At 60.2% G+C, this 24,689-nt stretch overlaps 1 protein-coding gene across 1 annotated transcript; it reads right to left on the reverse strand.

Moving 5' to 3' along the window:
• Positions 1 to 728: 728 nt before the first annotated feature.
• Positions 729 to 23,328, reverse strand: WDR97 (WD repeat domain 97). Its single transcript, XM_081951629.1, has 29 exons — positions 23,202 to 23,328; positions 22,947 to 23,104; positions 21,114 to 21,706; positions 20,627 to 20,748; positions 19,626 to 20,286; positions 19,178 to 19,326; positions 17,703 to 17,939; positions 17,491 to 17,581; positions 16,896 to 17,028; positions 16,672 to 16,799; positions 15,934 to 16,000; positions 15,669 to 15,824; positions 15,091 to 15,246; positions 14,747 to 14,818; positions 14,278 to 14,451; positions 13,767 to 13,871; positions 13,154 to 13,297; positions 11,712 to 11,840; positions 10,506 to 10,652; positions 10,228 to 10,350; positions 9,045 to 9,245; positions 8,677 to 8,798; positions 4,734 to 4,893; positions 4,149 to 4,220; positions 3,803 to 3,883; positions 3,219 to 3,278; positions 2,252 to 2,421; positions 1,567 to 1,628; positions 729 to 1,100 (listed from the first exon to the last, which is right to left on the reverse strand). Exons 1-29 carry the CDS (start codon positions 23,242 to 23,244, stop codon positions 904 to 906), a joined length of 4,713 nt encoding a protein of 1,570 aa, XP_081807755.1. The 5' UTR covers positions 23,245 to 23,328; the 3' UTR covers positions 729 to 903.
• Between the last annotated feature and the right edge of the window lie 1,361 nt (positions 23,329 to 24,689).

Raw genomic sequence — 24,689 nt, forward strand, 5'->3', positions numbered from 1 at the left:
TCCTTTCGCGCCTAAGCCGAGGCCCCGCCCACCCGCCAGGGAGGGGGAAACGAAAGCGAAACCGTCGTCTGCGCCTGCGGGAACCGCCCCGCCCCGGGCTGCAATGGCGGCTCTGGGCGCCAGGGGGCGTCGGCCGAGGGTCGTGCGCGGTACCCCCGCCCCCCGCGGGGCTTTTGCAGAGTGGGAACCGCTGGCCTCCCCAGCCTCCCACGAAGGTCCCGGTGGGGGGGACTCCCCCTCCAGCTTCCCCCGGGGCCTTCGGGGCCTCTGCGCCACCGCTGCAGCTGCCCAGCACCAGCTTGCCCGGAGGCGCCAGGCCGTCTTCTGCCGCCTCCCGTTGGGCGGAGAGCCTCGCCCTGCTTGCCCTTGGAGGAGAGGCGGCGCTGCAGAGCCCTCCCGCCGGGGATCAGGCAGACCGGGAGTGGGAGTCCGTTTCTGCCTCCGCTCTCCTTCCGGAGCTGGAGGGGGCTTTGGGGCTGCAGCCGCCGCCTCCTTTCTCCATCCCCCCCCCCCCGTGAGGCTGGGAAGGAGCGGCCCAAGTGCCCTGCTCGTACGGCACCCCTGCCTCTGCCCCCCCCCCAGGCTTCCCTGCTTCAATCGCCCCCAGCCCCCTCGCCCCTGCAGGGGAGCCCAGGAGCGGCTGAGCAAATCGTTTCCCTGTGAAGACAGAGGCTCCACTGGCAGGCTTTCGGCTTTATTGGTGCCCCTCCCTCCCTCCCTCCCTCTGATCGGGCATCAGAAACCAGGTTCTTCTTCAGTTTGAGTCAAGAGAAGAAAACACCTCTGGGGACTCCCTGGTGGGGCCATGTGTGCTGGTGCCAGGCTCTTCAGCCAGGGGCCCGTCCGACTCCCGCCCCGGAAGCCCCTCCGCTCCGCCTGGGCCTCCGCCAGCCAGCCCGGCCTTCAGGGGTAGCTGTCGGCGTAGGAAAGCTTTGGGATGAAATACTTGTGCACCAGCTGCTGCCCAGCAGGGAAAGAGCTCGGCGGCCCCTTGGAGAGGGACGGGAAGGGCTGCAAGGTGACCTTTGGCAGCGGAAGCTTCACGAAGGGGACGAAGCCTTTCATGAGGAAGCGGGGGAGGATGAAGGGAAAGTAGAAGCCTGCAAAGGAGGAAGGACACAGCGGAGGAGGGAAGGAGCTTCAGCCCAGGCCGGAGACGGGCTCCTACCTGGGGCCACCATGAGGATGAACCAGAGGCGACCCAGAAGAACCCAGAAGAGTGGCTGACCGCTCTAAGGCTGGCTCAGCCCCGACAGGGCGGTTCTTGCCCAATGGAGGAGAAAAGACTCCTGGACCTTCTGCCGAAGGAGACACTGACTCCCCTCCCTGAGCAGCTGCCCAGCCCACCTGTGGCCTGGTCAGAAGGCCAGAGGAAGCCACCGGCTGCTGTCCTTTGGCTGTCCGGCCGACATGAGGTGGCCCTGGCACAGAGTGCAGCAGCCACGGCAGCACCAGGCTTGGCCAGGAGGTGCCCAGGAGGGTGCCAAGCACTTTGCAGCCATCTCACCCGCCAGGAGGAGGCAAGGAGGGGCCCCGCTAGAGCAATGGAGCAGCCCCAACACTCACGCTCAGAAATTCTTGTCCTCAGCATGGCGTTGGTCTCTCCCAGGCGCAGGATTGCCTTGGTCCTGTCGGAGAAAAGCAGGAACTCCTACAAACCCAGCGCAGTGGAGTCCACCAACCGAGGAGGCCGGAGAAGGCCCAATGGACTCTCCTCCCCTCACCGAGGCTGGCCAGATGCCGCCACGGGATCCATTTATGAGCCAGACCCCAGAAGGCTGCCCCGTATCCATGGGCCGCAGTTCTTCCTGTGCAGCTGAGAGGGGCTGCAGCCTTCCAGAGTGGGCCCTGTGCCCACCTTCCCTTCAGCAGCAGACCAATCTGCCCCTCTGGGACTTGGCTTTCCTTTCACCCGACTCCAGCCGTCCTTCACCGCCTTCGGAACCCACCCAGGGCAGCCTGAAGGTGGATTAGACCTGCAGGGCTTTCTCGCCCATTTCCTCAGGGGAAATCCACCGAGCCCAGGGGCTGCCAGCTTCACGCCTGGTGAGCCTTCAGGGTCCCAAGGGGAAGATGATTTGCAGAAGGCAAATCGTAGCTCACTTGGCTGGCAGAGCAACCGGGGTGGGGTGGGGGGCTCCAGTTCCCCTAAGCTGGTGCCTCAAAACTCCCACCAGCCCGGAAGCCCTGCAGAGGCAGAGCCTCCCCTCCCACCAGCAGCATCGGCTTTCCCAGGCCCTCAAGCGGGCACCTGGGCCGCAGTTGCTCAGATCCTGCAACTTGCTTTTGAGGAGGGGGCAAGGCCAAGACGGTGTCCCTGGGGGAAACTGCTCTCAGAAGGACAGCCTCTTTCGGCTCCTTCCGTTCTCTCTCCAGCTGCTGTTCCGCAAAATGTTGGATGGCATCAATAGGGCGAACGGGCTGAAGGAGGCAAGAGACTCGGGTCAGCAGGGCCCAAGCGGAGTCAGCTCCACTGCCTTGCTTTGCTTTGCTTGGGCCTTCAGTCACAACGGCCACTCAGGCCAAAGCAGGAGACACGAGAGCTGGGTGGACTGCTGCACCCTGGACCTAGTAGTGGAACTTCCAAATACTCCTCAAGGGCGGCCCAATGTCGAGTGCATCACAGTAGTCCAGATAGGAAGTGACCCAAGGTTTGAGGGGGCTATAGCAGTGTGGTGTGACTGTGCAGAAAGAACATGGAGGGCATAGTTTTGTGGTCATCAGGAGTCCTTGGTGCTCTCTGAGCTTGGTCTTTTTCTTGCAGACGTTTCATGACCCAACTAGGTAACACCATCAGTTGGATAATGAAACGTCTGCAAGAAAATGACCAAGCTCAGAGAGCACCAAGGACTCCTCATTTCAGCCCTCAGCTACGAACCTTCTCCTTTATTGGTTGATGGTTATTGCACAGCAAATACAGTAAAAGTGGCAGTGTGTTTTGCCCCTTAGAATGGCGGGGGGGCTCATCTAGCCCCCTCAAACCGTGGGTCACTTCCTCTCCAGGTTCAAGGGGTCACGATCCCGAAAGCTCCTGCTTTGGAAAAGGAGGCTTCAAGGGGGCCTCCAGCTGTTCCCACAAGGATGCACCCAGGAAGGGTCCCTAGCAGCCCCCCCTTCCCCCTCAAAGCATGGGACACACCCAGCCTGCCCAAGCCCCCCCCCCCATGCTGGGCCATGCACCATGACTGGAGGACCTTGTGGGCTGGAGGAAGCCTCACCTTCTGGTGCTCTTCCCAGCTGTGCCTCTCCCGCCATTCCTCCTCGCTTTCCGTCTCTTCCTGAGTCCAGATAGGGAGACAAGGCAGTGAGAGCCCATCCTTCCCCCCCCTCCTGACAGCCAATCGGAGAGGCGGAGTAAAGGAGGCCCCCCCCTTAGGTGAGGTAGGGCCACCACCCTGGACAGCTGGGAGAGCAGCGGCCTCTGTTGTGGTGGCCCAGACGCCGTTGGGAGAACTTGGCTTAGGCTTCACACAGAGAAGGTCTAAGGACCCTTTAATGGCACATGGTCCATCCAATGACAAATGGTGCGTACAGGGAGTCCCCTCCCTCTGACCCACCAAGTCAAGGACCATTGCAAGTCAGGGCAGGGTGGCAGCCATCAACGGTTCTCGGAGTCCTGGCCGTCCCAACATCCCTCGATCGCAGGACGTTAATCTATGTGTGCATAAATCTGTGTGCGTTTGCACCGGTTGCCAAGCTGCCCACAATCCCGTCATGGCCCTTTGCAACCTTCCTTGCTGGCTTCCCCAGAAAGGCCCCCCCGGGCCCCCTGCCCCTGTCTGGAGGGAAGGCCCAGCCTTACCTTGTGGGCAGCCTTGGGCAGCTTTCCAGCCTGCTTCCTGGGTTTTTTGTGGCTCTTCTCCAGCCTCTTCCTTTCCTGGATCTAAAGAGCACAACCGCCGGTAGTCGGCCAGTCCGGAAGGCCCCCCTCCCCCCCTTTGAGAGCTTCCTAAGTGGTAGTACATAAGTGCCAACGGAAGGATCTCTCTGTGTGGATGTGGACTGTTTTCCCCAGTCTCTTCCTTGGTGCCCTTGGCATGGCCTGAGGCTGACCAACAAGGGGGAGACCCAGAGAGGCCTCCTCAGCCAGACGAGGGAGCCAAGCTGCACCCACTGGGCAGGGCTGGGGGGTCTGAGCTACAGCCCACCTTGTGGCTGGTGTCCAGGAAAAGCTGCTTCCCAGAGACGGCCTCTTCTTCCCACTGGCGAGCTCTGTGTTCCTGGGGAAAGGAAAGCTACGCCTGAGCCACATCAAAGGGAACACCCACACCCTCAGAAGTGACAGGCCTGAGGAGCGCTCCTGCCGGCCACCAGCCCCGGCCCCCCCGCTGCCCCCTCCCCCTTCACAAGGATCCCAGCCACGGCCCTCCTGCTGAGCGGAAGCGTCCCCTTGGAGGGAGTCCCTTGGGGAGTCGGGAGGGCTGACCCAGGTGGCCCACTTCTCTCCCCAGGCCCTTCCCTAAGGGGAAACTAAGGGGAAAAGAGGCTCCGACTGCTCCGTATCCGGATCCCCAAGTGGCAGGAGAAAAACCCACCCCTTGCCTGCAACCCTACAGCAGGCACGGTCCCCCCCCCCCCAGGCCACCCAGGGGGGGGGGAGGTCGGAGCTGCACCACTCAGGCCTCTCTGGGCCCCGAAGCCTTCAGAGCCTGCAGGAGCAGCAGCAGCCGGACTGGCTCTTTGCTGGGAAAGGGTGGCAAAGGTGGGGGCTGGGGGTGGCATCCAAAGAGCACCTTGAAAATCCTGATCTTCTCCTCCAGCCACTCGCGGCTGCGTTTCCGGACGGCCTCTTTGGGGTCGTCCATCTCCACCATCCAGGAGTTCATCTCCTTGAAGAAAAAGTTGTGGGGGTCCTGAAGCCCCAACTCCTGGAACATGTCCTTGAAGACGGCCCTGGAGGGGGGAGGGAGGGGAGGGGAGCCTGCCTTAGCCAGAGCTTCATAGCAGCAGCACAGCCCCAAAACACGCAGGGAGGGAGGGAGGGCCCCACTGCCCCAGCCTCCTGCCACAAAGGCAATCGTGTGGCACTCCAAAGCAGACGGGCATCACCCTGGGCACAAGGCCACCACAGGAGCCGCAGCAGGAGAGGGGCTTCCAAGGCAGCCCTGGACAACTGCCGGGATCTGCCCCCTGGAGGTTCTTCTGCCCAGGGCTCCTGCAGAGAAGCCAGCCAGCCCCGGGGCAGCAGCCAAGGGGGTCCACCAGGACAAGGGCATCAGTCTCCCCTGCACCTTGGAGAGGACTCGGCCACAACCATCCTGAATGCCAGGCTCCATGTGCCACACAGTCGGGAAGCGGCATGCCTCGGAGCTGGCACAGTGGCTTGTCACCAGCCCGTAATGGCTACCCGCCTTCAGCCTGAGCTCCCAGAGGGTCCAGCCTTCCCTCATTTATTTATTTATTTATTTTATTTCTTGGATTTCTAAACCGCCCCCTCTCCCAAAAAGGGACTCGGGGCGGTGTACAGTCAAATGCAGATAAAAATACAATAATATAAAACAGTTAAATACATTTGGGTGGAGGAGATAAGGCTGTACAAGAAATAAATATACCATAAAAACCCTAAAAACATCCCCAATTAAAATACCCAAACCCAATTAAAATATATCCCCAGGAGGTAAAACTAAGAGAGTGCCAGGCCAGCTGATTGAAATAGGTGAGTCTTTAATTTTTGACGGAAGGAACGGAGGTCGGTGGTAGTTCGAATATCAGGGGGGAGGTCATTCTAGAGGGTTGGGCCCATCACAGAGAAGGACCTACTCCTAGGTGTCGCCCGCTGGCATTGCCTAGCGGACGGCACCAGAAGGAGTCCCTCCCTGTGTGAGCGGATAGGTCGCAGGGACGTGTGTGGTAGGATGCGATCCTGCAGATAACTAGGTCCTATGCCATGGAGCGCTTTAAAGATGGTAATCAATACCTTGAAACGCACCCGAAAGGCCACAGGTAGCCAGTGCAGCTCGCGCAGGAGAGGTGTTACGTGGGAGTAACGTGTACTCCCCATGATAACCAGCGCGGCTGCGTTCTGAACTAACTGCAGTCTCCGGATGCGTCCCAAGGGAAGCCCCATGTAGAGGGCATTGCAGTAGTCCAGGCGAGACGTCACCAGCGCATGAGTGACCGTGCGCAGGGCACTCCGGTCCAGTAGGGGGCGCAATTGGCGCACCAGGCGAACCTGGTGGAATGCCCCCCTTGCCACGGCTGCCACATGGTCCTCCATTGACAGCCGGGCATCAAGGAGGACGCCCAAATTGCACGCCCGCTCCACAGGGGACAGTTGTTCGTCCCCTATGGCCAGCGATGGTGTCAGCTGACTGAATCGAGGTGCCGGTACCCACAGCCACTCGGTCTTGGAGGGGTTGAGTTTCAGTCTGTTGTCCCCCATCCAGACCCCGACGGCTTCCAAACACCGGGACATCACTTCGACAGCCTCGTTGGGGTGGTTTGGGGTTGAAATGTACAGCTGAGTATCATCAGCATACAGGTGGTACTCAACCCCAAAACCACGGATGATCTCACCCAGCGGCTTCACATATGCGTTGAACAGGAGAGGCGAGAGGACCGACCCCTGTGGCACTCCACAAGTGAGTGGCCTCAGGGACGACCTCTGCCCCCCTGTCAACACACATTGCTTCCGGTCAGAGAGGTAGGAGCCGAACCACCGCAAAACGGTGCCTCCGACTCCCATCCCCTCCAACCGGCGCAATAGGATACCATGGTCGATGGTATCAAAAGCCGCCGAGAGGTCTAATAGGACCAGGATAGAGGAACAACCCCTATCTCTGGCCCTCCAGAGATCATCAACCAACGCGACCAAGGCTGTCTCTGTGCTGTGCCCGGGTCGGAAGCTGGACTGGCGTGGGTCTAGATAGTCGGATTCATCCAGGTGTCGTGGGAACTGCTGCGCCACCACATTCTCAACAACCTTCGCCAAGAAGGGGAGGTTGGAGACTGGACGGTAATTAGCTAGCTCCATTGGGTCGAGCGAAGGTCTCTTGAGCAAGGGTCTCACCACCGCCTCTTTCAAGGCAGTTGGTAAGTATCCCTCACCCAATGAGGCGTTCACCAGGCCCAGAAGCCAGCCTCGTGTCACCTCCCAGGCTGCCAGTACCAGCCAGGAGGGGCACGGGTCCATTGAACATGTGGTGGGCCGCAGCCGTCCACGCAACCTGTCCAAATCCTCGGGGGCAACAGAGTCAAACTCCTCCCAGAATGGTCTCTCAAGACTCGCTGTTGACGGCTCGTCTGGTCCACTGACGGAGGTCCATCCGCTCCGGATCTGATCGATTTTGTCCTGGAGATATTCCCCAAACTCCTCTGCTCTTCCCTGTAAGGGTGTCTCGCACGTCCCTTGCGATAGAAGGGAGCGGGTCACCCGAAACAGGGCGGCAGGGCGCTTATCCGCGGACGCAATAAGGGCGGCACAATATCTACGCTTGGCCGCTCTTATTGCCACAAGGTAAGTCCGCAAATAGGCTCTTACCTGTGTTTGATCAGATTCGGAGCGTGAGGACCTCCACCTGCTCTCTAGACGTCTCCTGTGGCGCTTCATCACCCTTAGCTCCTCAGTGAACCAAGGAGCCCGGGTGGGTCGATGTTGCAGGAGAGGTCGCAAAGGCGCAACCCAGTCCAAGGCCCCAGTCGTCGCCCTATTCCAGGCAGTCACTAGGTCCTCGGAGCGGGAGCGGGACAGGGCTACAGGTATTGGCCCAAGCTCCGTCTGGAATCTGTCCGATTCCATCAGGTGCCTGGGGCGGTACCAGCTTGTAGAGTCTGGTTCCGCCTCCTCGCGGTGGGGGATAGCGCCAGGGAAGTCCAGCCGGAGGGATGAGTGATCTGACCATGACAGGGGCGTGATGACTAAGTCCCCTATTCCCAGATCACTCGTCCACTGTTCAGATACAAAAATGAGGTCCAGTGTGTGGCCCCCTTCGTGAGTGGGGCCCTGAACTAATTGGGTCAGGTCCATGGCCGTCATGGAAGCCATGAACTCCCGAGCCACCTCGGAAGCCGCTCCCGTTGACGGCAAGTTGAAGTCCCCCATGACCAAAAGTCTGGGAGTCTCAACTGCCGTCGCTGAGATTAGCTCGAGGAGCTCGGGCAGGGCTGCTGATGCATAGCGAGGAGCCAAGTATACAATCAGCAAGCCCCACTGCCTCCCTGGGCCCCAGTTCACACCAAGGGACTCACACCCGGGTATCTGAGGGACAGTGAACTCCCTCGGCTCTAAACGTTCCCGAATAACCACCACCACCCCACCACCCTTACCCAGGGCCCGGGGCTGATGGAATGCCCGGAAACCTGGTGGGCACATTTCCACGAGGGGTAAACCACCCTCGTGGCCCAACCAGGTCTCCGTTATCCCTGCAAGGTCTAGCTCCCCCTCTGAGATCAACTCATTAATGAGGGGGGCCTTGTTGGTAACAGACCTTGCATTGCAGAGCATCAGCCGCAGGCCCTGGCTCTGTAGTTCCTGTCCACCTAGACTGCAGGGGTTGGTACAAGCGACCGGGCGTAACCAGCAGCCACCTTCATGAGAAGGTGCAGGCCGAAACCCACCAGCAGTGTCCGTCCCTGGAGGCTTCCATCCCAGGAAGGCAGCTCCTTCCCCCCCCCCCCTTCCTGGTCCAAGGAAGGGCACTTTCCCAGGCGAAACCTGCAGGCCTGGTTCTCCCTCACCGGGCGTATGGAGCAGCCAACAAGTAGCAGGACATCAGCTCCACCATCAAGTCCAGGCTGTCTTTCTCCAGGTCGAGGAGGACGCGCAGGGCGGCCAGGATGAACTGCTTCTGGCTCTTTTCCTAGGAAGGGAAGGGGGAGGCCTTAGCTGGCAGCCCTCTTGGGGGGAGGGGGCAGGGCAGGGCCCACCTTTACCTCCCTCCTTTCCCGTGGGGCTGGGATGCGGGTGGCTCTCTGGTGGACCCCGACTCTGCCCAGATGCCTCCCATCCCAGAGGGAGCCCCAGTGGGGCATCCGAGGCCCTCCCACCAGGCCCCCTCCTCACCCCTGGGCTGCCCCTCCAGCACCCGGTGGCAGAGCAGCCTCACCTGCAGAGAGGGGGTGTTGCCCTCCTGATTCAGCACTTCAAAGAGGGTGTACTGGATCCACCTCTTCGCCTTGTCCTCCAGCTGGTCCTCCAAGTAGGTGATGGCGCCCAGCACTTCCGTCTTGATGTGGAAGTCGGAGGTGACCAGCGACTCCTGCAGCTTCCTCACCAAGGCTTGCAAGGGCATCTCAGGGCGGACACCCTGCGGAGAGGGGGAGCCCCACTCAGGAGGAGGAGGAGGAGGCAGCTGGGGCTAAGCTCACCTCGGGGGTGGGAATTACGTTCCAGAGGAAGGGGTCCATTGCAACCAAGGCCCACTGGCTGGGTCCCACCAGACAGAGCCCCTTTGGAGAGGGGACCCAGAATATAGCTCTTCTACTTGAACAGATGGGAGGGGTCCCTCAGGTGACCTGGCCCCATGCCCAAATGTGTTAATGAAACACAGGCAGGGGGTACCCCCACACTCATAAGGGGAAGAATGCATTGGGCTTCCCACCCCCTGAACCTGAACCCTTTGACCCCTCAGGCCTCTTCCAACCCCCCGATCCACACCATCCCTCTTACATGTTGGACCCAACTCGGGCTGCCTGGTTCCTACTTCAGTGTAGCAAGCCGAGATCGCCACTGTTTGTGCCCAGGCTGGCTTCTGCATTGGGGCACTGAGTGGCTCTCGGTGACTTGTTCTTCAGTATTTGGGACTGGGGTCACCTCAAGGTTGAGCCCCAGTAGGTGCAGTTTCCTATCAATCAAGGCAAAGGTTTTCCCTACCGGGGGTCTCTGACTCTGGAGGGAGGGGCTCAACTCCATCCCCTGGCCAAGAAGGGCCAGCATGGTCCAAAGATGCTTCATGGTCCCCATGGCCAGTAGGCACACACAACGCTCCTGCCTTCCCACCAGTGGTACCTATTTATCTACTCACGTCTGCATGCTCTCGAACTGCTAGATGGGCAGGAGTGAGGCCAGTAAAAGGAGCTCACCCCTTCATGCGGGTCTTGAACGTGGGCGGCTTTTGTCTTTAACCACTGAGCCACCGTACCCCCTTTTCTATCAGTGGAGGTCACTAACCGAAGGCAACCCTAAGGCTAGCCCACCCCCGAGGAGGATGGAGGGCAGGGGCCCTGGAAAGTAAAAGATGTGGGAGCAGGACTCCCTTGGTGTCCTTGAGTCTCCAGGGGGCCCCTCACCTCTGGGAAAAGGTTCTGGAACCACTCTTGGTCCACAAAGGGCAGAACAAAAGCTGGCAAAGCCTCCTGTGGTTCTGCGTACTGGGACTCGTCCAGCTGAGTCAGGAAAACCCCAGGCAGGCTCTGAAATGAGGGAGGGGAGGGGGGTCTAAAACACTCATGGCCGCGTGAGGAGAGCCAGTGCGTTCGCTGGGTCCTCCTGGGTGCCCCGGACACCAGGCAGCCACCTTGGGATGGCAGCCAGGGGAGCCCAGCAGTTGGGGGACAGAGAGGGGCACCTGCTTTGTGGAGGGGGCGTCTTCCTTGGCTGGCCTGATCCAGGACTTGGAGGGGGTCTCCCGGCCCACCAGCCACGGTTCTTCCTCGGACAGTTCATCCTCCTCAAACGTCCACATTAAACTGGCCTTGGAGGAGCTCTGGGATACCTGGCCGGCAGAGGGAGGGAGGAAGGGGTCCCTCACTGCCCCCCAAAACCCAGCCCCCCCTCTGCGCCCACAGGCAGACGAGCAACTGGCAGAGCAGCCCTTCCCTTCCGGGCCTCCCAGGGCAGCTGGACCAGGAAAGCAGAGGAAGGCTGCCATCACTTTGTGGACGTTGGCTGGGATCCCCTGAACCTCCCTCACAAGTCAGGTGGTGCCTCCCCTTCTCCTCCCCTAGGGAATCTGAGCTGCTCCCATGAATCCTCCTCCCTCCTGGGCTTAAAACAATCCAGCCTTTTGCCCAGCTTTTTTTGGGGGGGAAGGGGGCGATCCTTGGCAACTTTGGACTGGGGAGTTCTGGGAGTTGATGTCCACAAGCCTTGAAGTCGCCCAGTCCATCAAGGTCAACTCCCTTCGGCTCCCTTCTGCACTTTGATACTCCACCCATCCCGGCCCATGAGGGTCCTCAGACCCCTTGGGGCAGAGAAGCCAGCCAGGCGGCCTGCCTACCCAGAACCCCGAGGCTGCCTGGCCTTCCAAGAGGCTCTCTGCCCCCTGAAAGGGCTGAGAAGGGGATGGATGTACAGGTGGGGGCAGCCAACTCTGCAAATGCTGCAGTGGGAACCGCCCTTGGGGGGAGGGGTCTGTAGCACCAGCGCAGACCCCAGGCCAGCCTCCAACGCTGCACAGTAGCCAGTTCAGCTGTGGCTCTTCTGGTGGTCAGGCCGTCCGGTCCCTTGCACGCTGCTCAAATCGGCCCCTCGCTTTGCAGGCTCTGCACCTCAACACAACTTGTCATCTTTCATCCTTGCGTTCCCGCTCCCTCCCTTCCTTGGGGGGGGGGGTTGTTTCCCAAACCAGGTGATATTTCAAACAGGAGGGGGGGGGTTGAGCGCCTGTTCCCAGTCCTCCCAGGGCATGAAATGGCATCTGCTGAGTTGGGGGCACAGGCTCCATGCTCTGGCAGCAGCTAACCTGGGGGGGGGGCAGGCATTCCCCGCCCTCAGTATTTCTAAAGAAGAGCAACCTGGCGCCACTTCTCCCGGGCTCCCCAGAGGGGCTCACCTTCTGGGGTCCGATCACCTTCACCAGCTTCTCCGCCTCCGGCAGTTCTGCAGTGTGAAGCTGCTGGACGACCACGGAGTTGGGGATGAAACCGGAGGAGATTTTGGGCAGCTGAAGGCTCTTGAGCTCCTGGAGACGAGGAAGGAGGAGATTTAGGCAGCCCCCCTTCATCTCCCCCTGGAATGGGCAGGGCCTCCCAGGCACCAAGGTCGTGCACCCACGAGGGCCCTCCCTCTGCGAGCAGGACAATCTTCTCCAGGGAGTTGAGCAGCTCGGTGCTCACTCGAAAGAGCTGGGGGGGAGGGGGCAGCACAGGCATGAAAATGCCCCCCCCCCGATATCACAGCCTTCAGCCCCCCATCTGTTCCCATAAATTCTCATGGGGAGTACACGATACTCCCACGTAACACCTCTCCTGCGTGAGCTGCACTGGCTACCTGTGGCCTTTCGGGTGCGTTTCAAGGTATTGATTACCATCTTTAAAGCGCTCCATGGCATAGGACCTAGTTATCTGCAGGATCGCATCCTACCACACACGTCCCTACGACCAATCCGCTCACACAGGGAGGGACTCCTCCTGGTGCCGTCCGCTAGGCAATGCCAGCGGGCGACACCTAGGAGTAGGTCCTTCTCTGTGATGGGTCCAACCCTCTGGAATGACCTCCCCCCTGACATCAGAACCACCACCGACCTCCGCTCCTTCCGTCAAAAATTAAAGACTCACCTGTTTCAATTAGCTGGCCTGGCACTCTCTTAGTTTTGCCTCCCGGGGATATATTTTAATTGGGTTTGGGTATTTTAATTGGGGATGTTTTTTAGGGTTTTCATAGCATATTTATTTCTTGTACAGTCTCATCTCCTCCACCTAAATGTTTAGTATTCAATTGTTTTATATTATTTATATTGTTATTCATGTATTTTATCTGCATTTTATCTGACTGTACACCGCCCCGAGTCCCTTTTTGGGAGAGGGGGCGGTTTAGAAATCTAAATAAATAAATAAATAAATAAATAAATAATAAAGCAGAGGCAGCAGCCCAGGAACCCCGGAATACAAGGGCTGCTGTGAATGTGGGGCCAGAGGGCCTGATCCACTCCGGCCAGGAGGCTGAGAAGCCCCCTCCCACTCTTTGGCTTTATGGGGGAGCAACTCAGCATCCGGCTCTATTCCGCCGCAGGGCCGGGGGTGGGATGGGGTGAGTGCAGTTGCCAAGGTGAGTCCCAGAGGGAAGCCACAATGGGGCAGAGGGTGCTCCTTGGCACAGGGGCTGACCAAGGGGACAGCTGGGGCAGAAGAGGGGGGCTACCCGCGGATACCCTGCTTAGGACCAATGTGGGTGGTGGGCAACGCAGCCTCCTCTCCCCCTCACAGGTGCCCCTTGACTCAGCCCGATGCTGGCCGGGGGAAGGGAAGGGCAGCTGCCCCCGAAGGCTTTGCTCACCGACAGAGACCCCGTTGGGCTGCTGGGCCTCTCTGGGAAAAAGCCCTTGACGATGGCGGACGCTTGTGGGCTCCTCAACCACGAGGTGGAGGCCAGGGACGCCCGGCTCTGCTTCCCTGACAGCAGTTCCCTGAAGAGGACGCTCTGGGCGCAAAAGACACCAGGAGAGGCCGGGTGGGCACGGGCACAGCCCCTTCTCACTGCAATGGCCTCCCAGGGCTCCACCTCCAGACCCCCGGCCCTATTTTAGAAGGCTCCTGGTGGCAGAGAGTGGAGGGGGTGAAATTACAGGTGCCATCTCAAGACTCTGCCCTCCGAGACTTCCTTTAGAGGCTGCCCCACTGGGCCTTGGGGAAGGGAGCATCTCTTGGTCAACATTTCCTGGCTTTGCAGGTGACTTCATGCTGCTGAGCCAGGGGGAGCTGAAAGCCCCTTCCTCCCGCTTCCCTCAGCCCCAGAGCCCTCCTCCCTCCTCCCTCTCCACCCCTGGCGCTCTCTTCCAACTCCTGGGCTAGAAACCCGCCATGGAGCCCCAACACCTGCGGGGTCAACCAAAGTCCTGGCGGACACAGCCGGGCCGAGGGTGGGGCTGGCGGCTGCAGGGGCCCCTTACCTTTTCGCTCTTAAAGCGCCTGGTGGGGCTAGGGGACGAGGGGGCTTCCGGGGTAACCGAGACCAGAGCTTCCAACGTTTTGACCGGGCTCAAGCGCTCTACAAGCTGAGGGAAAGCAGGCGCCTTAGTGGACTCTGGGCACAAGCCCACCTAACTGCCCTTCTGATGTTTCCCTTTTGCCCGCTCAGCAGGACAGCCAGACCTCCCCACCCTGTGGCCCCTCCTCCGTCTCCCCTCAAGAGGCACGTCTGCTGCCCAAGCGCCAGGCCCACCAGGAGGAGCGGGAGGAGCGTCCGTACTCCCTTTGGCCGCTGCTCTTCAGGAGCCTTAAAGCCAGAAGGGGAGCCTGGAAGACGGGGGGGGGGGCAGAGCAGGGCCAGCCTGGAGTCCCCCGGTCTTGGAGGGGGCAGGTGCTGGGACCCTTTTGCAGCCAAGGCCGGAGGGCGGGGGAGGCAAACAGCAGCTCTGTCGGTGGAGCAGCCTCCCCAGAGCTGCTCGCCTGGACCCTCACCATGGCCGCCTCCTCCGCAGGGCCTCTCCGGTCGGGCTGGAAGCCTTGCCTGACGCCTCTCACCGACAGGGACCGGGGGGCCTCGGGCGTTTCCTGCGTGGGGGCTGCTCCAGCCCTCCCCAGGGAGGGAGTCTCCTGCATCCGGGCAGAGGAGGGGGCAGCGCCGACTTCCACCTGAGAGAAGCCAGAGTGGGGGGATTTCAGGGCCCGGCCTTTGCAGTGGGGGGCTTCAGGGGCCCCAACCACCCAGGCCCCCAGCCCTCCCCCCCAGCTGCCAGAAGCCATTTCCCAGTTTGCAATTATGAATCTGCTGAGGGGAAACGCCATTACATTTGGGGCTGGAAAATAATCCTATTAGCTGGACCCCATTTTAATTATCACCCCTCTTTTCTGGAATGAGGTCCCCAGCACCCCCCCAAACCACCCCCCTCCCACCAATCTGGCACCTGGGCAAGCAGACTCTCCTCACCTTCTTCCTCTTCACCTGAAGGGAGCCAGGAACTGCCAGAGAGGAGGTGAAACGCAGGGAGGGGCTGATATCCTGGGGGGGGGGGAGGAAGAAAGGTCCCTCTGTAAGCAGGCCCAGCAAAGGGTGAGGGGCGCTCAGCACACACCCTGCCTGGGCTCTCCCTGGCCACAGCCATGGGGTGCAGAGGGACACAGAGGTAGTGCAGCTGGAAGGAACTTCAGCCTTGGGGACCTCCCCCAAGGGTGAAAAAGAGGCAGCCTGGTCAGGTTCCCGGCTGGCTGCTCCACCCCCACCCACCCCCGACTCCAACCAGGGACCCCAGAGAGTGTCAAAGGGCCCATTACGACAAAGAGGGAGCTGCTCATTTCGAGGCTCCGGGGCTTTGTGAAGCCCCCCAGGAACATGTGGGAGATGGAGGGTCCGCGGAGGGCAGAGAGTGGATCCATCTGGCCCAGGGATTCCAGCACTTCATCGGCATCAAAGGGATCCTCTTCAGGGATCTGTGGGGAGGAGGGGCAGGGCTGAGCTGGAATCCAACACAGGGGACTCAGGAAAACCTCCCCCCCCCCATTTGACAGGGGAAAAAGCTGCCCGTTATTAATATTGCCAGACCTGGTCAAGGGGGGGGGGCCAAGTACCAGCAGATTGCCAGGCTTCACCCGGGTGCACAGCCTGCCTTTTGCACAGAACAGCCCCTCCCCATGCCCCCTGGCCAGAAGAGCCGTGGCAGGGGAGGGCATGGGAGGAGCTCCATGGCACGGAAATGGCTGGGGGTGGCAGGAGTGGAGGAGCCCCGTGTCGCCCAGCAAGGCCACCAACAGAAGGGAAGGGCTGTGCTCTGGAGAAGGGGCAGGAGGCTGAGGCCCAGAGCCCACCCTGCACTCCCACCCCTCCCCAGCATCCCCGCCAGTCGCAGCGCCACCTGCAGGTTGAGCTGCTCCTTGTAGAAGAAGCCCAGGTAACGCCTGAAGGCTTCCTCCTGCATCTCTTTGGGGAGGGGCCCTTTCTTGGCCCGGCTGAGCTTCCCCTCCTGCAGCAGCTGCAGGTCCCGGTTCCTCTCCTCCAGCTGTGCAATGCCCTGCAAAGACCCCCGGCTCAGCCTCCAAGCGCAGCAAAGCCCCCAGGCGGCTCCTGCTCTACTGCGCTCCCTCCGCCATCCCCCCACCCCCAGCTGCAGCATGACTGACCTCTCGCTTGAGCTGGGCTTCCCTGACCTCCCTGGACTCCTTCAGGGGCACCTGGAAGATGCTGGACCTGCAGAAAGAGGAGCAGGTCCTTCTCCTGACGGCCCCCAACCTCATCCCCCCCCTCCCAGGGCTGCAGCTGCTCTGACGCAAGAGAGGCTTCCTCACAGGGGCCACAGAGCAGGAAACACCCCGCCCCCAAAGGCTGGGAGGACCCAAGTGGCAGCTCCAGCAAATTCCAAACCCCCCGGAGGCTCCCCATCCCCATTCCGGGCAGCTCTTCCTTCCAGGGGAGTTCCAGCTGTGTCCCTTCCCTTATTCTGGGCTCTCCTCCGAGGGGGAGACACCCTGCCCCTTTCAACGCCCCCCCCCCTTTTCCCTCGGGCATCTCAGATCTGGGATCCCCCTGAGGCAAACCAGCTGGGTGGCTCTATGCCAGCTCTGCAGAGAAGGTGGCAAGGCCGTCTCTGGAAACTGCAGGCCTCCAAGTGGAGAGTGGCGTGAAGGCGTGTGCAGACGCAGGCGCTCCCTCTCGCACGTAGAAAGCAGCGCAGACACACCGGGCCTTTGAGAACCTAAAGGCGCCCCAAGGCGGAGGAGCCCACAGGAGCAATGGGGACAGAGTCGGGGGGGGGGAGTGTCCCGGGACTTCTGGTCTGATGCTCGGGGGCCAAAGCAGCAAGGGTGCTGGGGGACTGCTACCACCCGAGCCCCCCTCCCGGCCCAGGCCCAGGAGCTCACTCGGACTTCTCCACCGGCAGCTCCTGCCTCAAGCGGCGGTCGTTCTCTTGCACCAGGGCCTCAAAGCTGGAGGGGCTCATGGGCAGTGAGACATCCTGGAGGGGCTCCAGGAACTTTGCCAACAGCAGCTGCAAGAGGAGGAGGAGGAGGAGGAGGGGATGCAGAGAGGCAGGCCCACAGCCCCGAGCCTTCGGGTGACCAGCAGGGGGGCCCTCTGGACCCACCTGCATCTGGTAGTAGCTGGGCAGGTACTGGGTGTGGGGGATGAGGTACAGGTGCTGCTCCAGGCCCACCAGCAGGTCCCCCTTGTGGTTGGCGAAGGCCAGGCTCTCTGGGATGGTGTTCAGCTTCAGGTGCCTGCAGGGAAGGCAGGGAGGGTTGGGGCCCTGGACCCCCAAATGGGAGACAGAGGAGGAAAGCCCACAGAATGTGCAAGACCCCACCCCACCCCCTCTGCTGAAAGAGAGTCCCCAGGAATCACAGAAGCAGCCTCTCTACGGTGTAAAATCCCCTCTCTATGGCAGGCAGGCTGGATGGCAGCAGGCCAAGCAGAGGCAGCATTTGGAGAGCAGCCCCACTCACTGGCTGCCTGGAGCCCAGCTGGATGACCTCCCAGAATGGGGCCACTGGGGGGGGGGAGGCAAGCAGGGTCCAGGAGCTCAGCACTGCACTGGACCAGACTTGAGGGGGGAGGCTTGGGCACAGCCGCTCCCCTTTGCTGCTGCAGGGTTAGGGGGCAAGCTGCACCCACACTCTGGACTCACATGCTGGCTGCCCTCGGGACCAGGCCCTCGGCCCCCCCTCCACCCCGACCCTCACCGGATCAGCCTGTTCTTGTGGTCCCAGATCTTCACCGACCCATCCCGGCTGGACGAGGCAAAGAGCTGGAGGTTTGGGCAGCAGCAGAGTCCTGGGAAGAGGAGAGGGGACACACAGCGAGGGGGGGGGGAGGTGAAGCTGAGACCCGCCCAGTCCTGGTGGAACAGCGTCTTCTGCCTCCCCTGGTCCCCATCAGCCCCCCTCTCACCCACCGGTGATGTCATCCTGAGCGTCATCCTCCGGTCCGTGCTCAGAGCGCGTCTGCTCCATCAGATTGTAGTGGACGATGCTATAAGTGACTGTTTCGGGGTCCTGGAAGGCTACCGCCAGCGTCTCTCCCAGGAAGCACATGTGCCACGCAGGGGAGGCGCAGGAGATGCACAGGAGGAGGAGGAGGCTCTCCTCCGTGTAGGGGAAGAGGCGCCACATCTTCACCGTTAGGTCAGCTCCTGTTCTGGGCAAGGGCGCCGCTTGGTTAGGGAAGGAAAGGCGGGGAAGGAAGTTGCTGCAGAGGGAATGAGGTGGTGAAATGGTGAAAGTGGTACGGGGGGGGGAGTGGGTCAAGAGCGAATGGGCAACGGATGAAGGTGGGTGGAGTACAAAAATGGGCCTGAGAGGAGCAGCATGAGGCAGTCCAGATGACCGGATTCGGACCCAAAGGCCAGGTGTGCAGGGGGGAAGCCAGGAAGGTTTGCTGGGATTCAAGGGGGGGAGGGGAGAGAGAGGAAGAGCCAATTCTGTTCATGTTCAGAAGGTTTAGGTTGGCTACACCCCCTCCCCCCACCTGTCCTCTCTGCTCCACGTTGCAACTCTTCCTCTGCCCATGGAGTCCCTCTTCTTTCATGGGAAGTGGAAGGGCTCTAGAGTGGGATGCCTTCCCCCAAAACCAGGGCGGGGGGAGGTTTAATTGGGATTTTTACAGAGAAGAAGCACCAAGAATCTCCAAGTATTATTGTAACACCCTGAAAAAAAGAGCAGCTTCAAACAATTGGGCAGGGAGAGCAAAGGCTCTGACATGCTGCTCCCCAGTGTGGGAATAACACAGCTGGAAGGGACCTTGGAGGTCTTCTAGTCCAACCCCTGCTCAAGCAAGAGACCTTGTGCTATGGCTGCAACCCCCAGGTGTGGAGCCCCTAGGAAGGAGGGAGGGACCTCTGAGATTCTGCTACCCCAGAAGCAGGGGAGAAAGAGGAGGGCTCCTGGGGGAGAGGGGGACACCGTGGGGCGGCAGAAGCAACAAGCCTTTTCCCTGGGCCAATCACCCCAAGGCGCAGCTTCTCCCCAGAGAGGAAGGCAGCCCCACCCCAGTGGAAAAGCTGCCTTCTTGGGAGGGCAGCTCAGCACAGGGCTGGGGGAAGCCCTTCCACAGGGAGCCTCCTGGCGATGCTGCCCACGGCTTCCTGCCAGGGTTGCCGGTCAACTGGCACCAAACTGTGGGCAGCCTGTGAGAAGCGGCAGCTTCTGATGCTGGCAGTTGGCGACCTCAGTAGGGATGCTGGCAGACCTGGGGATCCAGCTGGCCTTCCTGGATTGCTCCCTCCCAGTCCCCAAAGACGGAAGAATTCCGGAGGGAGCTGTGCAAGGCTGCCTTCCACTCTACCCCCGGAGGCCGGCCTCTCTAGGCCATTCCAGGAGAGGCTGGGAGGCCCTGAAGCCTCTCATTCCCCCCTGGCACCTGGAGACTCACCTGCTGACAAGACGCATATCTGTGTGGTGTACTCAGCCAGTGCTGTCACCCGCTCAGGGTTATGCGCCTCCGCCGTGTACTGCACTCGGCCCGAGAACCAATCTATGACGCTCAGGGAACCATTTTTGTGCCCCAGAATTGGCAGAAATCTGGTGGGGAGAAACACAAAGGTGCCCCCAACTCAGACCCGTGGCAGAAGGCATTTTGCCTGAGCCTTTTTGCCCTCTCAATGCCTCCCGAAACTGGCCTTTCAGGGTGCGTCTCCTCAGCCAAGGGCTCCAGGGCAGGTGCCTCTCCCTGAAATTCAGAGGCAGCCCCTCCCCCCCAGGCAATGGCTGGAACACACACACACCCCCCAGGGGACTCTACAGGATACATGAGTAGGCTGGGCAGCATCTGTGGGCTGGAGCGCAGGGAGCGAGAGCCGGTGCTCCTGGAGGTCGCCTACCTGTTTCTGTCCTGCATGTTGATGGTGGATTTTTGCCACTTCCTCCGGTAGCCTTGGTTCTGGGTCACTTCCAGCCACGTGGCCTGCACCTTCTCCGCTTCCACCACGTGGCTGTAGAGCAGGATGCAGCAGGGCTTGGAGTCCCAGAGGCTGCTGCTGAAGGACCGCTTCACCGTCATGGGTCTGGTGGCAGCGTTGACGCGCAGCACCTGGCCCTGCTCCAGCAGCACGAAGAGCGTCTCCCGGGGCAAGCAGTAGGCCACGTCCCGAGCCGGAGAGTACTGGTCCAAGGAGAGGACAGACACGGGGGCGCCACTCTGGGCCTCCAGCAGCTGCACCGTGGAGTCCTGGCAGAGGCAGAGGATGCGGACAGGGAAGTTGCCCAGAAGGCTCAGGTCGATGCAGCTGAGCCGCCTGACGGGTGAGCCCAGCGAGGTGTAGAGCGAGTAGAGCTGGTTGATTTTCCAGAGGTTGAGGGTGCAGCCCGAGATGGAGAAGACGTGAGAACTGGTGTGGGTGTCCAGGGACTCCACGGGCTCCGAGACGTGGACCTGGTCTACCTGGTCAATGGTGTTAAGGTTCCAGGTGCGGATGGTCCCATCTTGGGAGGCAGAGAAGATGAGGGGGCGGCGGGGGTAGATGCTCACAGCGATGACTGGAGCTGCAGGCAGAAGGGAGGAGGGGAGGCAGCACGAGGAAGAAGAAGAAGAAGCTGCAGGCCTTTCCCAGAGTTTGAGGGGGGGGGTGACTGCTCAGAAGCCCTGGGGGAGAACCAACTGTGGGCTCAGCAGACAAGAGGCTCAGCTCTCCCACCAGGCGCTTTCAGGTGGATGGAAGCTTCGCCTGTTGAACTTCCAGCAGCCATGTAGCTCTTTGGAAAGGGGCAAGCCTTGTGCCCACCTCATCCTCCTTGTCCACAAGAGGGCAGGAAGGAAGGGCAGGGATGGGGAAGCTTCTCCTCCTCCTGCTCAACCGACGGGCATTTGGGCAGCCGAACTCACCGGTATGCCCCACAAAGACGATCTGAATGTGCCACTCCTTGTTCCACACCTTGATGGTGGTGTCCCGTGAGGCTGTGATGACGCAGCCAATGGCTTCGCAATAGGCAAGGTCTGTGATCTCTCTGCAAAGAGACACGGGGGCACCTGGAATTGAGCCCCCCCCCATCTCTGAGCAGGAGGGCGCCTTGTTCACACCTAGTTGGAGCCACCAGGCCTGGCCCAAGCCCGAGGCCAGCCCTGCACCATAATACTGCCTCCCCCTTCTTCACGTACACAGCAGCCTCAGATGGGGCACTGCCCAGATCTCTCCTTCATCCCTCCCCCAACTGAGGGATGCTGGGGACCTGGCAAAGGGCAAGAGGGGAATGGTACCTTTGGACCCCCGTTCTGTCCTGGCCTCCTGGAGATTTCGAGAAGCACTGGACCAGAGAGCACTGAACCAAGACGTGGGGCCACAGGGGCCCCTCCCCAGCCATGGCAACCTCACCTGCTATGGAGCTTCGTCCTGAAGGCCAGGAGTTTCCCCCTGGAGATGTCAAAGGTGGCCACACCAGTGGCACAAGAGGCAAAGCAGCGGTGGGGTTCGCTGAGGCTGCCGGTGTCCAGGGCGAGGCGGACAAAGAGGTCAGTGGGCCCCAGGCCGGTGCTCACGCTGGCTCGGCACTGGAGGCTGCGGGAGCCGTAACGGAAGCTCCAGAGAGTCAGGTTCCCGTCTCCGGCAGTCACGATCCTGTTGAGCTGCTTGCTGTAGATGCCACAGCGGATGGGCAAGGCGGAGGGCATCTGTGAGAGCAGCTGAAAGTTGGAGTCCAGGACCTGCAATCCTCCCGTGAACCAAGCCACAAACTGGTCGACGTGGGAGGCATAGAGGATGCCCGTCATGGGGGCCAGGCCCTTCACGCTCTCCCTGCAGCAGCCGTCCTCCGTCAATAGGTGCAACGTGTTGGCTGCGTCCAGTACCACGAAGGCCCTTCTCTGCAGGTCGTGGGTCACGTGGCGTACAGGGCTGGGCAGAGTGATGCGGCACTGGTGCTGCAGCCCATGGCTCAGGTGGAGGGTCTTCATCTCCTCGTTCTTCATCTGACCCGGGAAGAAAAGCCTGTGGCTGGGGGGGGTCTGCCCGGAGGGGCCGGCTCTTTGCGAGGTTGTGGCTGGCTGGGGACCTTGTGGCAGGGCTGACCAGCGCCAGCCAGGACCCTGTCCTGAGTTCCCAACCCTCTTCCTCTCTGCACCATCTGCTCCCTGGCAGTGCCAGCATGAAGCATGGGAAAGGCCCTGCCCACAAGGCTGACCATCAAGCCTGAGAAGCGTCAAAAGAGGCCACATCAGGCCACGGGGGGGAGGGGGGTGTTGCAGGGACCTTGTCCCTTTTAAAAGGTGGCTTTACTCCAGGGGTCACCAAACCTGGCAACTTTAAGACTTGTATTTATTTATTTATTTATTTATTTATTAGACTTGTTAGCCACTCCCTCTCCACGAAGGGACTTGTGGACTTCAATTCCTAGCTGGCTGGAGAATTCTGGGAATTGAAGTCCACAAGTCTTAAAGTTGCCAAGTTTGAAGACTTCTGCTTTCCTCTGACTGCTGGAGGGGGTCTCCTTATCCATGGCCATCTGGTGGTGGTGGTTGTGTGTGTGTGTGTGTGTGTGTGTGTGTGTGTGACTGAAAGGCAAGACTCGGCCTCTTGGCAGGAGTGAGAGGGTTCCCAGACTTTCTTTGGGGGAGGGGCCACTTATGTTTCTGTTTCCCCCATCAACTTACCTTCCCTCGGGAGTCTGAAGCTTTGAGCAGAGACCGGCCCTGGTTCCCTTCGCCTGGTATTACCCCGGGGCTCCTGGACTGCGGCACACTCTGGGTCAGAGGGGCCCTTTCCTTGCTCTGACTCCCCCACCCATCCTCCCCAGCACTGCCATGGGCACCTGATTCTGGATGCCGCTCTTCCTCCTCCTGGCCGGGGACGATGGGGGCAGGCAGGGGCGGCTTCTCCTGACCCATTCGCTCATCTCTGCCTTTTTTAGTCCTTAAACTTGTATGCTGCCCATCTCGGCAGAGGTGATCCTTTTATCAGATTGTTTCTGTGCCAATTCAATGCCTTTTTTCTACCAATTTTATATATTACTTTCACAAAATTAAAATTTCCTTCAATTCTTGTGATGCTTTTAAGCACCTCTTAATTTTTCCTCTACCAGCCCACAGAATCCCAGGGGCAGGGCAGGGGAGGATGGGTGGGGGAGTCTACGAAGCTGCAGAGAAAGGGCTGGGCTGCTTCTCTCCCCTGCTGAGGGGGCTGTCCAGAAGGCAGACCCTCTGAGGAATATACCTTTTCCACCGCCCGGCGGAAGCCCCTCCGGAGGAGGCCCCAGAGCCTGCGTCCCCTTGCCTGCCCTGCTCCGAGGGGAGCCCCTTGCTCCTTCTTCATCTCTTCTTCAGCAGGCGGGGACTGCTGGTGCGGCCTCTTCCTCTGCCCCACTCGACTGGCTGCAGAAAGGGGTCAGAGGTTCAGGGGGAGAGGAGAGGGCTCCCCACTCTCCGGCAGGTGCCCAGCCAAGGGTGTGCGTGTGTGTGCTTTGCTTACAGCTGCTGCCTGAGGACTCCACCATCTTGGCAACCGGGCACATCTGAAGAGCTGCCCTCCTGCTGAAGGAGGGGTGTGAGGGGCTGAAGGCTCCCAAAACAAGGTTCCCAACCAAATCTCAGGACTGGATTTGACTCTGGAAGACATAAACGGAGGTGCAGCCAGATTGGTCAAAAAAGGTTATCCAAGGTTGCCATCAAAACTGATCTCTTCTTTTGATCGTTCACAGATGATGCCAAGAGGCTGGGACACCCCATTGGCTACCAGCCCCCCTGGGCTGCTCGGCGTCCTCAGGGGGTCCTGCAGCTCCCTGAGGTGGATGTGCAAAAAACAGCCCCCACCCAAGGCTACATCTCCCTCCCTCCCTCTCTTTTAGGCAGATGGCAACGGGCAGTTCCAGCTTCTGTCCAGGGCCCCCTTTGGTCCAGAAGGCTGCCCCACTGGCTTCCTCTGGGGAAGCCTGAGGGGGAACCTTGCTGGCCTCCTAGTAGAATAAGACCAGGATTTGGCTAATTCAGGCAGGAGAACGTGGCAAAGGAAGGTTCTAGGCAGAAGACCACCTGCATTATCCAAGCCATCCGTTTCAATGTGTCTTTATGTTATACAACTGATGCCAAAGTATCCAAAATTAGTGTGACTTGTAAGTACAGGTGGTCCTCACTGAATGACCCTCACAGGGACTGGAAATTCTGCCAAAAAATGATGCAATAGTTAAGTGGGAAATCAGTGCCCACCATTGTGCTTTGCAGTTGGAAAGGAACAAGACTAGGCAGCTCACCACTCGAGCTTCCATTTGCCTAGAATAGAATAGAATAGAATAGAATAGAGTAATAGAACAGAACAGAGCTGGAAGGGACCTTGGAGGTCTTCTAGTCCAGCCCCCTGCTCAAGCAGGAGAATGACCGTTGTCTTACCTGAACGGTCGTTCTCGGGGCGCTGCGGGAGAGTCCAAGGAAGGGTTAACACAGCCTATCTGCCCAAGGACTGAGTTGATTTTTTCACCTGGTCACGCCCCTTTTGCCTCCCTAGGGTCAGTTTTAAAAACGAAGTCTTGACCGTCAAGGAAGCTCAATTCGCCAGAATGGTAGACAAGGCCTCCGCGACCTGTCTCCGAAGAGTTGCCGGTGCCAAATCTTTGTCTAATCCGGCCTGGAGAAAGTCCAGTAACTGAGGCACGGATGCCTCAACGCCAACAATGTTCCGCTGCTCGCACCATTCTGAAAATGCAGACCAAGTCGCTTCATAAATGCGAGTCGTGGCCGGTTGTCTGGAAGCCTGAATCGTCTGAATGACCTTGTCCGAGAGGCGCAAATCCCTCAGGAGCTGCCCCGCCAAACGGCTAGCTGAAGCCACTGGGGCTCTGGATGAACTATGGCTCCCTGGGTCAGAACCACCGTCTCTGGGGGAATCCTCCATGGTCTGTCCACGGAGAGGTCGGTCAGATCCGCGAACCAAGATCTCCTGGGCCAATACGGAGCCACCAGGATG

The sequence above is a fragment of the Natrix helvetica genome (assembly GCF_964273705.1).
Source record: "Natrix helvetica genome assembly, chromosome: 4".
In the NCBI taxonomy this organism is placed as follows: domain Eukaryota; kingdom Metazoa; phylum Chordata; class Lepidosauria; order Squamata; family Natricidae; genus Natrix; species Natrix helvetica.